Source organism: Ahaetulla prasina, chromosome 6, assembly GCF_028640845.1.
Source record: "Ahaetulla prasina isolate Xishuangbanna chromosome 6, ASM2864084v1, whole genome shotgun sequence".
In the NCBI taxonomy this organism is placed as follows: Eukaryota; Metazoa; Chordata; class Lepidosauria; order Squamata; family Colubridae; genus Ahaetulla; species Ahaetulla prasina.
Window position 1 is genome coordinate 44481683 of NC_080544.1, and position 12986 is coordinate 44494668.

The 12986-nt window shown below is 36.5% G+C and overlaps 1 protein-coding gene across 6 annotated transcripts in view; it reads left to right on the forward strand.

Moving 5' to 3' along the window:
* FAM53B (family with sequence similarity 53 member B) overlaps window positions 1-12986 on the forward strand; it is a 119724-nt gene that overhangs the window by 34133 nt on the left and 72605 nt on the right. For 4 of the 6 annotated variants that reach the window (XM_058187586.1, XM_058187585.1, XM_058187588.1 and 1 more), the window contains exons 3-4: window positions 938-1185; window positions 6896-6950. In XM_058187586.1, coding sequence (XP_058043569.1) covers window positions 1114-1185; window positions 6896-6950 — 127 coding nt within the window. In that variant the 5' untranslated portion in view covers window positions 938-1113. Of the gene's footprint in view, window positions 1-937; window positions 1186-5430; window positions 5483-6895; window positions 6951-12986 lie in introns of all 6 variants that reach the window. The other 2 variants (XM_058187589.1, XM_058187590.1) reach the window with 2 other exon arrangements.

Sequence of the window (12986 nt, forward strand, 5' to 3'; positions counted from 1 at the left end):
TTTTATGTATACTGAGAGCTTATGCATTGGAGACAAATTCCTTGTGTGTCTAATCACATTTGGCCAATAAAGAATTCTATTCTATCTTATCTAATTCCATAGACTCAGGATATAGCGTATGTACCTTTGTTATGCAAATCAGTGTGCAAATTGAAAAACCAATAGGCTGTTCTACACAATGAGGAATCCCTATTTTCCCCTCAACTATCAACTAATAATCCAAGACATGACAAGTAAAATATATTCTTCTATTTAGTATATACTAGGACACAAAAATGTTTCATTACCCTTGAGATGGCTTCAGTTGGGGCATGAATACCTGCTTATCTGTGGAAGCACATCTTCATACAGGTGTCTTTCATAGCAGGGCCCTTTTGGGGGTGTCTGTGTGACTATTTCCTATAGCTGGAGCCATTTGTAATGACTGTATTTCATGTTTCAGTAGAGTCTGATTTCTAAAGCATATGTATATATGTGTGTGTGTGTGCGTGCACACACACATTTACAGCGCCTCATTTAAAAGTTAGAATTTAGAGTTAATTTGGAATTATTTAGCCCCTGCCTGTGACTCTTTCTTCTGGGTTGCCAGCATATACAGCTTTCTTTTCTTCTTACTTCACTGATTGCTTAGCTGATTGCTGCCAGGACTGTACTGCTCCCCATTTACTCACTGTCCTCCTTAATTAACAGTCTGTCTCTTGCAACTGCGGAGTTCAAGTAGGAAGGAAAGGGTTTGTCTGTTCTTCCTGCAGGTATAATTTAATCCTATGGTCACTGTGTTCTTCTCTGGTACATATGAGAAATGCAAGGACTCGTCAGATTTATTGCAAGAGCAAGGGCAAACTTCCCGCAAAAGATATAAAGTTTGTGCAATGATTTGTAGAATTGAATAACTACAGAGTATTTGTATTTTATCTCCCTCCCCCTCTCCTTCCAGAAAGTGAATATTTTGGACTACTTTTTGTCAAGCTGTCCAGTCCACAAAACAGATGGGAATTGGTGCTATTGATCCTTTCATCTGGAAAAATGCACTGAATGGGAGATTCTGCCTAATATGGCCAATTGTGACCTTTACCTCTACCGGAATGGACCCGAGTTCATGACTTTGTTACCATGGTGATGATCTTAACTACTACAACTCTGGAAAACAAAGGTGCTGATTCTCTATCATGCAGGACTGAACTGGTAAGAGTTCATGTCACCCTGATGGCTTAGCTTATATACTAGCATTTATGTCTTTCAGATTACAGGGCTCTGCTCTCATTTTAGACTGCAACATGTGGAACTATATTGATTGTGTGACTCTAAACCAATGTGAGCATAATAATGAGCGAACAAGAAGAACTTTGTATGCCCAATATCACATTTAGGAAATGGTATTGCTTTGCCCATATAGGCAGCCCTCAACTTACAACCATAACTGGGACTGGGATTGCTGCCATAAATTGATGTGTTCATAAAGTGAGACATTATGTGACTGCACCGATTAACAGCAGCACTCCTAGCATTCCCCGCTGGGTAATTAACCAAGAATCATGGGCCTTTAAGCAGCTACTGTACCTCCAAGCCATTGTGGGTTTGGTCCCTGACCACTGAGCCTCAATAAGGTTGGGACTGCCTGCACCACCTCCTACTATTTCCTCCCCATCTATGCCCATTTGGCCATCCTACACTCTGCCTTGTGGGGCAGCAAGCAGCCCCAGAATTGTTTGGCTGTAGGGCTGCTTGCTATATCCTGGGAAGCACCCCAGCCTGCCCCCAGCAAGCATTCATTCGCCCAGCTGCCTTCTCTCCCAACCCCACGTGGCTCCCTGGCCAGCAAATGCCAGCAAGCATTCATTTGCTGCCCAGCCCAGTCCATCTCATATTTATTTTCCCAGCTGCCTTTCACCAATCTTTCATCTTTTGCTGTCTTCTCCTCAGAGCCAGCTTCTCTAGCAAACCTTTCCTCCATTTTTCCTTCTTCCTGAACACAGCACTGTCTTCATAAAGCTGTCTTGGAATGCCTTGTAATGGTTGCTGGTGCTTGCAGGGGCAAGCTGTGGTGGCTGAAGCTTCCCAAGGGATTGCCTGCAATTTCACCATTGAAATCTAAAAGCAAACTAGCAATTTTTGCGACTGTGAGTTATGGCATGAAAGAAAAAAAAAGAAAAAAGATAAACATGTACAAATGTTGCCTTAAATGCCACCCATTCCGCATCCCTCTCTTTCCTTTCATCTGCAAATGTTTCATGTTGTAATAAACTGAAGTTTCCGTTACACATGGAAGATGCCAGAAATCATAGTTTGTGCAAATTATAATCAGTTATCAAATAAAACATTAATTAGGATCACATTGCAATTTTGATAGAGTGGTTAATAAGATATGTGCAACCTGTAATATGTTTCCTTTAAATTATACTGAAGCAGGAAACTGACCTTTATGGCAAATTACGAAGAGACCCTTGTAATTTATTTCTTCACATGCAAAGCAGCAAGGAGAGACTTGCAGAAAGCCAAAGCTGCTGTGATGGGTTTTCAGAACAGTTACAGGTAGACCTCAATAACAAATGCATAGTTACAACTGGTCCTTGAGCTTCCAGCTCTCACAGCACCCCTGCAGTCACGTGACCATGTTCTGGGCACTTGGCAACCAGCTTATGAAATGGTTACAATGTCCCAAGGTCACATGTTCATCATCATTTGTGACCGTCTCTGCCAATCAAGCCAAGTCAGTGGGCAAGCAGGCAGGGAAGATCACAAGTTGCTTGTGTAAGTCTCAACAGCCACTCCAAGCCTCCAAGAACACTGTGCTCATGTTGCATGGGCTCCCCCCCACATTTTCACACACCCTGCACCACTCTACAATGTCCTTTTGCGCACCCTTTATGCACCTTTCCCCTACCCAACAGCAGCTCTTTATATTCTTGCTGGTCTGCTTGCAAGTGAACGGCAACTTCCTGATTGTTTCTCCATGACTTTGGTTATGAGCAGTTGGCAGGAAGTTGTAAGGAATGCCTCACTTAACAACCCACAAACCTTGCTTAATGATGGCAAAGAGGACTGCTGGGATTGCAATCTGTAATTCACTTCATGACCACTTTGTTTACTGATGGAAATTCTCAGCCACTTATCATTGTTAACTGGGAACTCCCTAAAACTGTGATATAATAAAAATCTGCCTATTTTAAAAATAATAAAATACATCCCAATTTTAAATTTAAATCTCTTCTACTGTACTATTCATTAATATGAATTAGTTTTCAAAATATCAGTCAACATAATTAGATCTCTAGAGAACATCCACTTCACCTTTCACCGAATAATTCCAATTCCATAGAAATTCTATGTATATTCCTTCTTTGTTTGTGTTCTCACATAATAATTAATCTCTTGTATGTAGATGTGTACACATATGCCCCCTTATTTTATTCTTTGCATAGAAATATGGATTTAATGCCAATTTTTCATTTGGCTTCTTTTTTTTTTTGACATTATATTTTGATGAATAGTAAGTGTCTTGCATGTTTTAACCTGGCAATAATATTTAATATTTCCTGGTATCCAAGAAAACTTTTGCGAAGCAGGTGTAGACAAACAGAAAAACATCTTACTGTTCACAAAGTATATGGATCAAGTTATCTGAGTAGAAATTCAGAAAATAATTTTTTCCTTATTGTACAAGAAGTATTGTAAATGATGAATAACATACTCCTTTACTTCCTGATTTTGATAAATGGTTTAATCATTATGAAATGAAATTGCAGTTAAGTGAGACATAAATGTCTATCTTAAAATGTCTCATTTCCTCATTTTCATCTTGTTCTTAGACCTAAGCTTTGCCTTATGAATAAGTGATAAATGTAGATTTTCAAAGTAAGGGCCAGAAAAAGTGAAAAAAATTAGGAAAACCCCAGAGTTTTTGTTGTTGTTTTGTTGTTTTTCTTTATAATATACCATAAAATTAAAAGGATTGCAGTTTTTCAATGTAGTGAAAAATGATTATGGGAAATACCCTACTATGTTAATTTTAAACAATGCTTAATAACATGGTTATTAAGTTAAGAAACAAATTTCTGAATTTTGAAATACTTATACCAGATCAGAAAAGAAACTAAAGACAAATGAGTAGAGAAACTTATCAATATTGGCAAATATTTTTTTGGCAAAATGTTATAAATATATTAAATAATAAAGATAGGATTTAAAAAACTGTTAGTATGCAAGATTTATGACATAAGAGTTGAACCTGTATAATAAAAGGGTGGCAGTCTCAGCTTCCTTTTCCAGAAGCCCTTTAGATCCAAACAACCCAGCTACACCTCCTGAGTTGGTGTGTCTTTTGGTATGTGTATGAACCAGTAGTAGGTTTCAATTTCATTCGCTACTGGTTTGCTCGTGGACATGCGCAGAGACGTCCGGGAGGGTGGATGGAACCTCCCACTGCCGCTACCGGTTCCCCCGATTCGGGACAAACCGCTAGCAACCCACCACTGGTATGAACATACATGTCCGTCAAGAGCTTACACCGGCCCAATGTCTGAACTACTATAAGTCCATGTATTTGTCATACGCTAAATAAATAAATTATCTTGTATCTTTCCCATTAAGCTGTTTTGTGAGAGAGATAGGGCTCCAGCTATCTGAGTTACTTTGCTGGCAAATTTAAAATGAAAAGGACAAAGAGAAATAAATGAAATAAATGCTGCAGTATCATCCTGGCCCTGTGGCTCTGAGGTATCTGGCTAAGATAATGAGCTGTTTCCACTTCCCTCTGGTAGAAAGACCAATCTCACAAGAGATGAATAAAATCAAATTTCATTTTTAAAAAAGAACATAAAATATTTTCAGTTTAGATGCTTGTCACATGCAAAATATTCAGTAGTAAAGAAGGTAAAAAGATAGAACTGTTCAAATCACAACTGTGCTTTAAGAAGATCTCCTAGGGGATGGGAAAAAGGGAAATTCTATAAGATGTTGGTATGCTTGTTTTTTGGAATCAGCTCTTCCATAAAGGTTCCAAGTTGCATGACACATTACTGAACTTGTATAGAGAAAGTAAACACCAAAGACAATAGCACTTAGCAATAGCGTTTAGACTTACATACTGCTTCACAGTGCTTTATAGCCCTGTTTACAGAGCTATATTTAGATAGTTTACAGAGTCAGCATATTGCCCCCCAACAATCTGGGTCCTCATTTTACCCACCTCGGAAGGATGGAAGGCTGAGTCAACCTTGAGCCGGTGAGACTCAAAGTGCTGGCAGCTGGCAATCAGCAGAAGTAGCCTGCAGTATTGCATTCTAACCACTGGGCCACCACAGCTCATATAAGGCTCAAATAGCAAGAGGCAGAAATAACTTAAAATTAAAATTCTATGTGCTATGGCTAAGTATATTCCTTAGCGAAAAATGTATCCCTGATGCAAACATGTCCTTCTTTTTTCCCTAGATTTTCCCTATCTTCTCATAGATTCCAAACTTCAAGAAGAGCTCAGGTGGATGTGGGTAATCTGCTTTATCTAGCCATCCTTCCCAGTTTATTCTAAAAGGATTTCAACTTTTGTATCGAGCAGAAAGGGAAGATGTTTTAGATAATGTCCCAGCATGTGTAATCAAAGCCATGCCTCATTAATTGCAACTCAGATGTGGCTGAGTGTCAGTGAATGTAGGATGGGATTGCTAGAGAGATTGATTAAATAACATCTCATGTGGCAATAAATGTATTTTGAGCCTTGCTTCCCACTTCTCCCCCTTTAGCGTTTTGTACAACAAACATATGTTTATGAGAATCCCAAGTTATATGTTATGCATTGTATGAAACTAAAGTGACTGTATATCTATAAACTGTATATCTATAAACATTGTATATATTTCATTCCCCTCTCCCAATTTCTCTCTCTCTTGAAAAAAATGGGAAAAAACAGTATTTTCCTAATGCTTCAACATTCCTGGAAATGTTACATTTTTAATTTAGTGGAACTTATTTGCTCGACAGCACTCCAGCTTAACGTTTAGTGCATACAGTATGAACCTTGAATTTACTTAGCACACAATCTATTTAGTTCAATAAAACTTATTTCTCAATAGATACATTGTGTTACATGAGTCAGAAAAAAAAAAAGGAAAAAAAATTTATTAACAACATTAATGTTGTACCCAAATACAACATTGTTAATATAAATTTAAGTGTCTTTTCTTCTATAATAAATTGCTTCTTTTTTGGCAAATTAAATGATTTAGAAGGGGGAAAGAGGAACAAAATATGAAGGGACAGCACAAAATTTATTAAAAGCCGAGCCAGCTAGTTAAACTTTACAACCATTACTGCAGTCACTGGATAAATTTCTCTTATTGATTCCTACACTGTCTGTTTTTCTTTTTTTAAATAAAGAGTCCAACGGCAACAATACTGGCATAGTAAATGAATAGTTTAAAAAGATTTACAACAAAACAATTTAGATTACTTCTCATTCTGTATGGAGCATTTTTGATTTTTACTGTTTCAACTTTGTTCAGCTATGAAATCAATTTAGAAATGTTTTGGAAGTAGTATATTTTTTTTAAAAAAATTAAATATTATTTATTTAAATAAGCAATCAATATAATTCTAAAGAAAAAAAATGGAAGTGGAGCAAATCTTATATCTTCTATTTTGATTTACAACTTAATATTTTCCACAAAACTGCTTTTTGTACAGTTTTGAATATTGTTCAAGGGAGAACCATTACCATGAGTAAAAACTACAAAATAGTAGAACAAGGTGTTTTCAGGATTGTCATTATCACTTCAGCTTTTCTTGTATATTTGAATTTACAGCCAGTCTGCCATTTGGACAGTGAAGATGTTACAATGCATGGCCTGGATTTCATCATAATTTGTAAAAATGTGTGATTAGGTTTTATGTTTGTTTTCAGCACACTCCAAAGAAGATGAGTCAAGGATCCACACTCTTCTCATGTGGAATGATGGGTGAGTATTTCTGCCTTTTGCCTCCCAACTCTGATATGATATCCATGAATTATTAAAAAGGAACACTCAGTATGGATTTTGAAATAGATTTTCATTGCTTCGTTTTGAAGAAGAATACGTTGCTCTTTTGCAAGCTAAAAAATCCATTTCCTAATTTTACATGTGTTTCTCTTTGAACTTCATATAGTTAAGTTCAGATCTGCTTTATATTACATAACACAGCACTCAGCTGATATGTTTCTGTGTGTAAATTTCAACTGGCTGTTCTGCATGTGAAAAACTTTTGTGACCTTTGACGCATCTCAAGTATTGTGGTATCTGATAAATCATCTATCTTCTCTCCAGTCTAAACCAGATGTACTTAATTGGGATGATATATAGAGAAAATAGTCTATATATAAAACTGTTAATTGGCACATCTGATACATTCAAAATTTGATCTTCTGGTTCTTAGTAATCAAATTTTACTTACTCATGGATATGTAATAAAATTACTTACAATTCTTCACATGCTCCAAGATTATTTTTTTTGTAACAAAGTATCCTTTGTTTTGAAACTGCTTTTCCATTACTTATGTGTACTATAATTTATTAGGTTAAATGGAAGACCAATTCCTATTCTTTAAAAGGTAGCAGAGCAGTCATTGTTTAACTGGTAGCCTTGTGCTACTGCCAATAATGAGTTACTGTGCTGGCATATAAACCACCATCCATTTGACTAGAGAAATATATTGAAATTTACAATGGTTTCAAGTGTTGCTGATTGCTCTTGAAGGACTAGATGTTTTTTGAAAGATTAGTCCTACATTGTAGTCTTTTATTTCTTATATGACTGAACAATGACTTCTAGTACCAAGTAAAATATTAGGTAGATTTTGAAGCAAACTATTCTATCACAAAAACTGGTGCTTTCCAAACAAAGTATCTGTTCCCTCCATTTATAATCTGTTTAGAATGAATTGGATTGAACAATTGTATGGAGGGAGTCATTTTTCAAGATTTCCAGAAATGGAATTTGCCTGAACAAAATTTATATGGTGTATGTGTTGGTTGGGTGGGAGATTGTGCATAAATGCACATATCTTTAAAGACCTAAGCTTCAGATTCAATACATGAATTGAAGAATGGTTCTTTTTAAGTTTCATATATATTAAAAACAACAATTGTTCAAATATTAGCAATACAGCTTATTATTGGTTGAAAAGATAAGATCTTTTCAACCAAGAAGCCATATCATCTTTGGAACTGTAGGCTAACATCTTTAGGGAGCACCCCATTGGGCTTAGTTATGTTATTGCTGATCTTGTTTGCTACAATAACCGGGTTCTAACGCAACCTAATCTTGCTGACCAAAGCTCCCCCTGTGCAATTGTCTTTGTTATGCCCAATGAAGATGATCAAATCCAATTGGCACTATTTTTGTTTTTCTTTGTAATTTTAGGCATTTTTCCCAGTACTTTTTATTTTGGCTTTTAACTGGCCCAGATTAACCAGCCAAGTCATTGTTGAAACTTGTTCAGATAGGTTCACTGCTGACAGCCACAGTGAATTTCAAACTGCTAGGCTATTTCCGATTAGATAATTATGTTCTTGTTTGCACAGAAGATTGAGACAAATATATCCTTTCAACTTTGGCTTTGGATTAGAAACTGAAGAAATAAAATGCCTTATGGGACTTCTTTGAAAGAGGGAGGGAACTTGGCTTGCTTTCTTGGTCAAGAGAAGTAGGGTGTCTTTAGAACTAATTGTCCATTTGGCTTTCAATAGATGCAAAAAATGTGGGCACTACTAAAGCTGCTAAATCCATTGAATAAACAGTGATGGTCTTGAAGATCATATTGTGTAAATTGAATAGTAGTTGGTCAGGCCAACTTTTCTCAAACCCAAGCTCTCTCCCAATGTGCTAGAGTACAACCACAGAGTTCTGGAAAGGAACTGGGCTGAGGAAGTTTGACACAGACTGCTGTCTAGATCATTCTGCCTTTTAGGTTATAAACTGAAGTAAATTGAGTATAGTGACTCATGGTGAATTCTTACTGTATAAGCCATGGGAAAACTATTCTTTGATTCTGAAAGTCTTGCCAACTTGCCTGAAGGAGAAGGCTAAGCAGGCCTGGCACTATAAAAAATCTTTGTCTGAGGAATACTGGTGCCTTTTTATAATATTCCTGTTTCATTCTTGCATGCTGTAGCGTTATTCAAAATTTAGAGAAAGCTATGCATCATATTTTCCATCTTTATCTACAATACGTGAAGGCTTTCCTAAAATCTGAGCTAACAGAACAAATTTGCATTTAACTCATTAATAAAATGCTGTGGGATTTCCTATTTTTGCAAAAACTATTTCTTTTTAGGATTTATAATCAAGTCAATGCCTTGTGAATATTGCTCAGCAGTCATTCACCTTTTAGGTTTATAGCAGGACAGATATTTTTTTCTGATTTTAATGTTTTAATAGCTGTCCTTTCTCATTCACCACCATCATTGCTTACAGCTGTTGTTGAAACATGAACTTGGAGAGCAAAGAACAAATACAATATTGTATACTGTGCTTTATATAGAAAGTGGTCAGTATAAATGGTCCATTTGTAGTATCTTTCTTATCGTCATAGCTATTATGTTAAACAGTTAGAAAAAGATGCTGAACTAATGATTGGGTATCTTTCAGTCCAATCATATCTCTTTTTAATTTGAAAGAAAACTTACTTGACTAGTTATAACTTTGTATATGCTGCAACATTTAATATTTCACATAACTATCTCAAAGGTCCTAAGAATGTCTGCTGACACTTTTTTGTGCTGTATTTTCAATGAATGTTTAAATAGGCCACAACAGCCCACAATCCTTAAAAGGATTAAGAATATTTTTAGTTTTTAGATATATTGAAGTATATACTTGTTGGCTTCAAGGAAGTAAAATTTGTTCTGAATCTTTGCTTTGCTGGAAAAGGGTTAAGACATGGGTGTCAAACTCGTGTCGTCACGGTGTTGTCACGTGAAGTATCATGACTTTTTTCCCCTTCGCTAAACCACGCTTGGATATGGCTAGCAGATGACGCATCTGGCTCGCGGGCCACGAGTTTGACACCCCTGAGTTAAGAAATGTATTGCTATGAACTGAGCAAGAACAATTTTATGTGGCTTGGGCTAGTAGCTCTTGAGCTCCTTTTTTATCTTTCTCTGCTACAATATTTTATCCTACCTTTCATAAGAGTTACAAATGTAATAAGAAAATCAGTGAAGAAAACTAGTTTACTTTGATGGTTTGGCAGTTAGCCTTTTTAATGCTCATCTAATAAACGTTATTAGAAACTTGTTTAATAAACCCTCACTCAATATTAAACCTGAACTTTCAACAAATCTAATACTCAGAGTAACTAGCAGTCAATTGCAGCAAGAAAAGCTGCACTAGCATTTGCAGTAGCTGCCAAGGTATTTCTGAGGAAAATACAAACTTTTGAAAGAGCACTTCTTTAAAGCAGCATTAGGAGGGCTAAAAGATCTCATTTCTTGTGTCATTCTTTACTTGAATGATGGAAGCCTAATCTGATGAGGAAAAAAAGCAAGATATCATTTCCAAGTGGAAATTATGGGCTTATTTAGCTTTAGTTAGAATGCAGCCAATATCTGATTTAAATCTTTTAACTGAATCCATCTGCTCTGTTGCTTTTGTCATAAAGAAGGAGTGATTTCAAGGGAATGTAAGAAATAATCAGGAAAACTCATCAGTCCCATTTCAGTTGTGGGTTAGTATAGATCAGATCTGGAAAAGAGGTGAATAAAAACATTTAGGAAAAATAGATTATCATAGAAGTAAAATACTTTGTGGAACTAAATAATTGCTAATTTGCTGTTGCATAAAACTAATACTGATCTTAAAAGTATTTACCGTATATACTCGAATATAAGCCGATCCGAGTATAAGCCGAGGTCCCCAATTTTACCCCAAAAAACTGGGGTAAACTGGGGACTTGAGTATAAGCCGAGGGTGGGAAATGAGGCAGCTACCGGTCGGGGAAACCCTCCCTCCCTCAGCCGAGAAGGCTGGCGGCTCCCCCGCCCCGCCCTCTCACTGCACCGGCAGGGCTTCCCCGCGCTAATGCAAAAGCCCGCCAAGTTTGCGCCATCCGGTATAATGTGAAAAAAAGAAGAAAAAAAAACTCGAGTATAAGCCGTATATACTCGAGTATAAGCCGAGGGGACGTTTTTCAGCACAAAAAACGTGCTGAAAAACTCGGCTTATACTCGAGTATATACGGTAATCTCTTTGCTTATTGAAAAAGGGATAAAATTAGTATGCATCATTTCATGGTATTCTGACTGAAATTAAAAAAGTAAAATAATTAGAAGCACATTTAGTCAGGGAAGTTTTTCTTATATGAGTTTATATTTGGTGACATGTAGCTGGGATTTTGCTATGCCAGCAAAAGATCTGGAAGAAATGGGTTGATTATATGTTTCACATCTATCATAAAAGACTAGATATTTGGATTTATACTGGATTTTGACGAGGAAGGACTAAAGTTGAAAACATATTGTAATTTTCTGCATTGAAATTATATAATGTGTTGTACTGAATTTTAAATAGAATATTCTTGAAAGATCTTATGTAAGAAAGACTTGGGGGAAAATTATATGGTTATAGAAGCTATAAGGGAGATATTCTCTGAATTGGATTGGATTTTTATGCTTTAGCTGGTTTTAAATACTTTAGGATTAATTTGTTCTATTGACTTACATATTTTATTACTGTCAATTGTTAATTTTTTTTTGAAGGATTTTGGTTATGTAAGGAGGAAGTCAGAGCTAGAGAGGGAAAATTGGTATAATAGTTTTGGGGGAAAATGTTTTTAGCATATGTTTGTTTTATTTTTAACTATACCTTGTGCTTGTTCCGGGAAGTCGGGGGGGGGAGGGGGGGTTTGTGAAGGGAGGGGGGTTGGGGGGAAAGTGGGGGGAATTTTTTTTGTAAAACTTTTTGAATAAAAAAAAAGACATTACAGTATAATTACATATCTATTTTATATTTACATTTTATATTTTATGAGTTTTATATGAGTCAGAAGAAAATAAAAAGTGTTGCTAGATGCAAATAAATGAAGTAATCAAATTAACATTTATAAGCACACTTCAACAATGACCCACCAACTGTAGTTCCCCAGCTGACAGGGCTCACAGTATGCTCTTTCTGCTGGATCTGGTAGGATGGACAGATGTAATCAGGAGAGGCAGTCCCTCAGATAACTCAATCCTGTGTCATGCAGGACTTTAAAGGTCAAAAACAGCACCTCGCTTTGGACCTAGAAACAGACTGGAAACCAATGCAGCTCATGAAGCAGAAGTGTAACGTGTTCTTCTGGAAACATAACTACCTGCACTGTTGCATTTTGGACCAGATGAATGTTCCAGATACATTTCAAGACGTGTAGAGCCTGTTGCCCATGTGGAGTGCATTACAGTAATCCATCTAAGAGATGACTAGGGCATGAGTGACCATGAGTGATGCTTCTTAATCTAGGAATAGGCACAACTGGCATACAATATGAAGTTGAGCAAAGGTCCTCCTAGCCATGACTCCCACCTGCTCTTCTTGGGTATAGATTGAGTATTTACCTATCCATCATTCTCCTGTGATGTTGGGTTTATTTTTTCTCTTTAAATATGTTTTTTATGCAGTGACAATTCAGAGCAGATGTTTTCCTGAACATTTATCCAACCACGTGTAGACATGGAAAAAGATCTTCACAAAAGGAAAAAAGAAAGCAATTCTCTCTGAACATTTAGATTCATCAGGAAAAACAGTGTTGGTAGCTGTTGAATAACCAAGGCCAACCAAAGATTATGCTCAACTACACAGAATATGTGACTCTTTAAGTGTTCTTCAGTTTTATATCAATGAAGCACTTGTATTTCTAAAAATTCCTGAAAGGATCCCAGTTTTTTGAGAGGGGGGGGCAACGTTCTACTCTTTTAATTTTGGTTTTCCCCAGATTTAGTTGTCTACTGGTAGCAATAGAGATAGATGGATCATTAAGT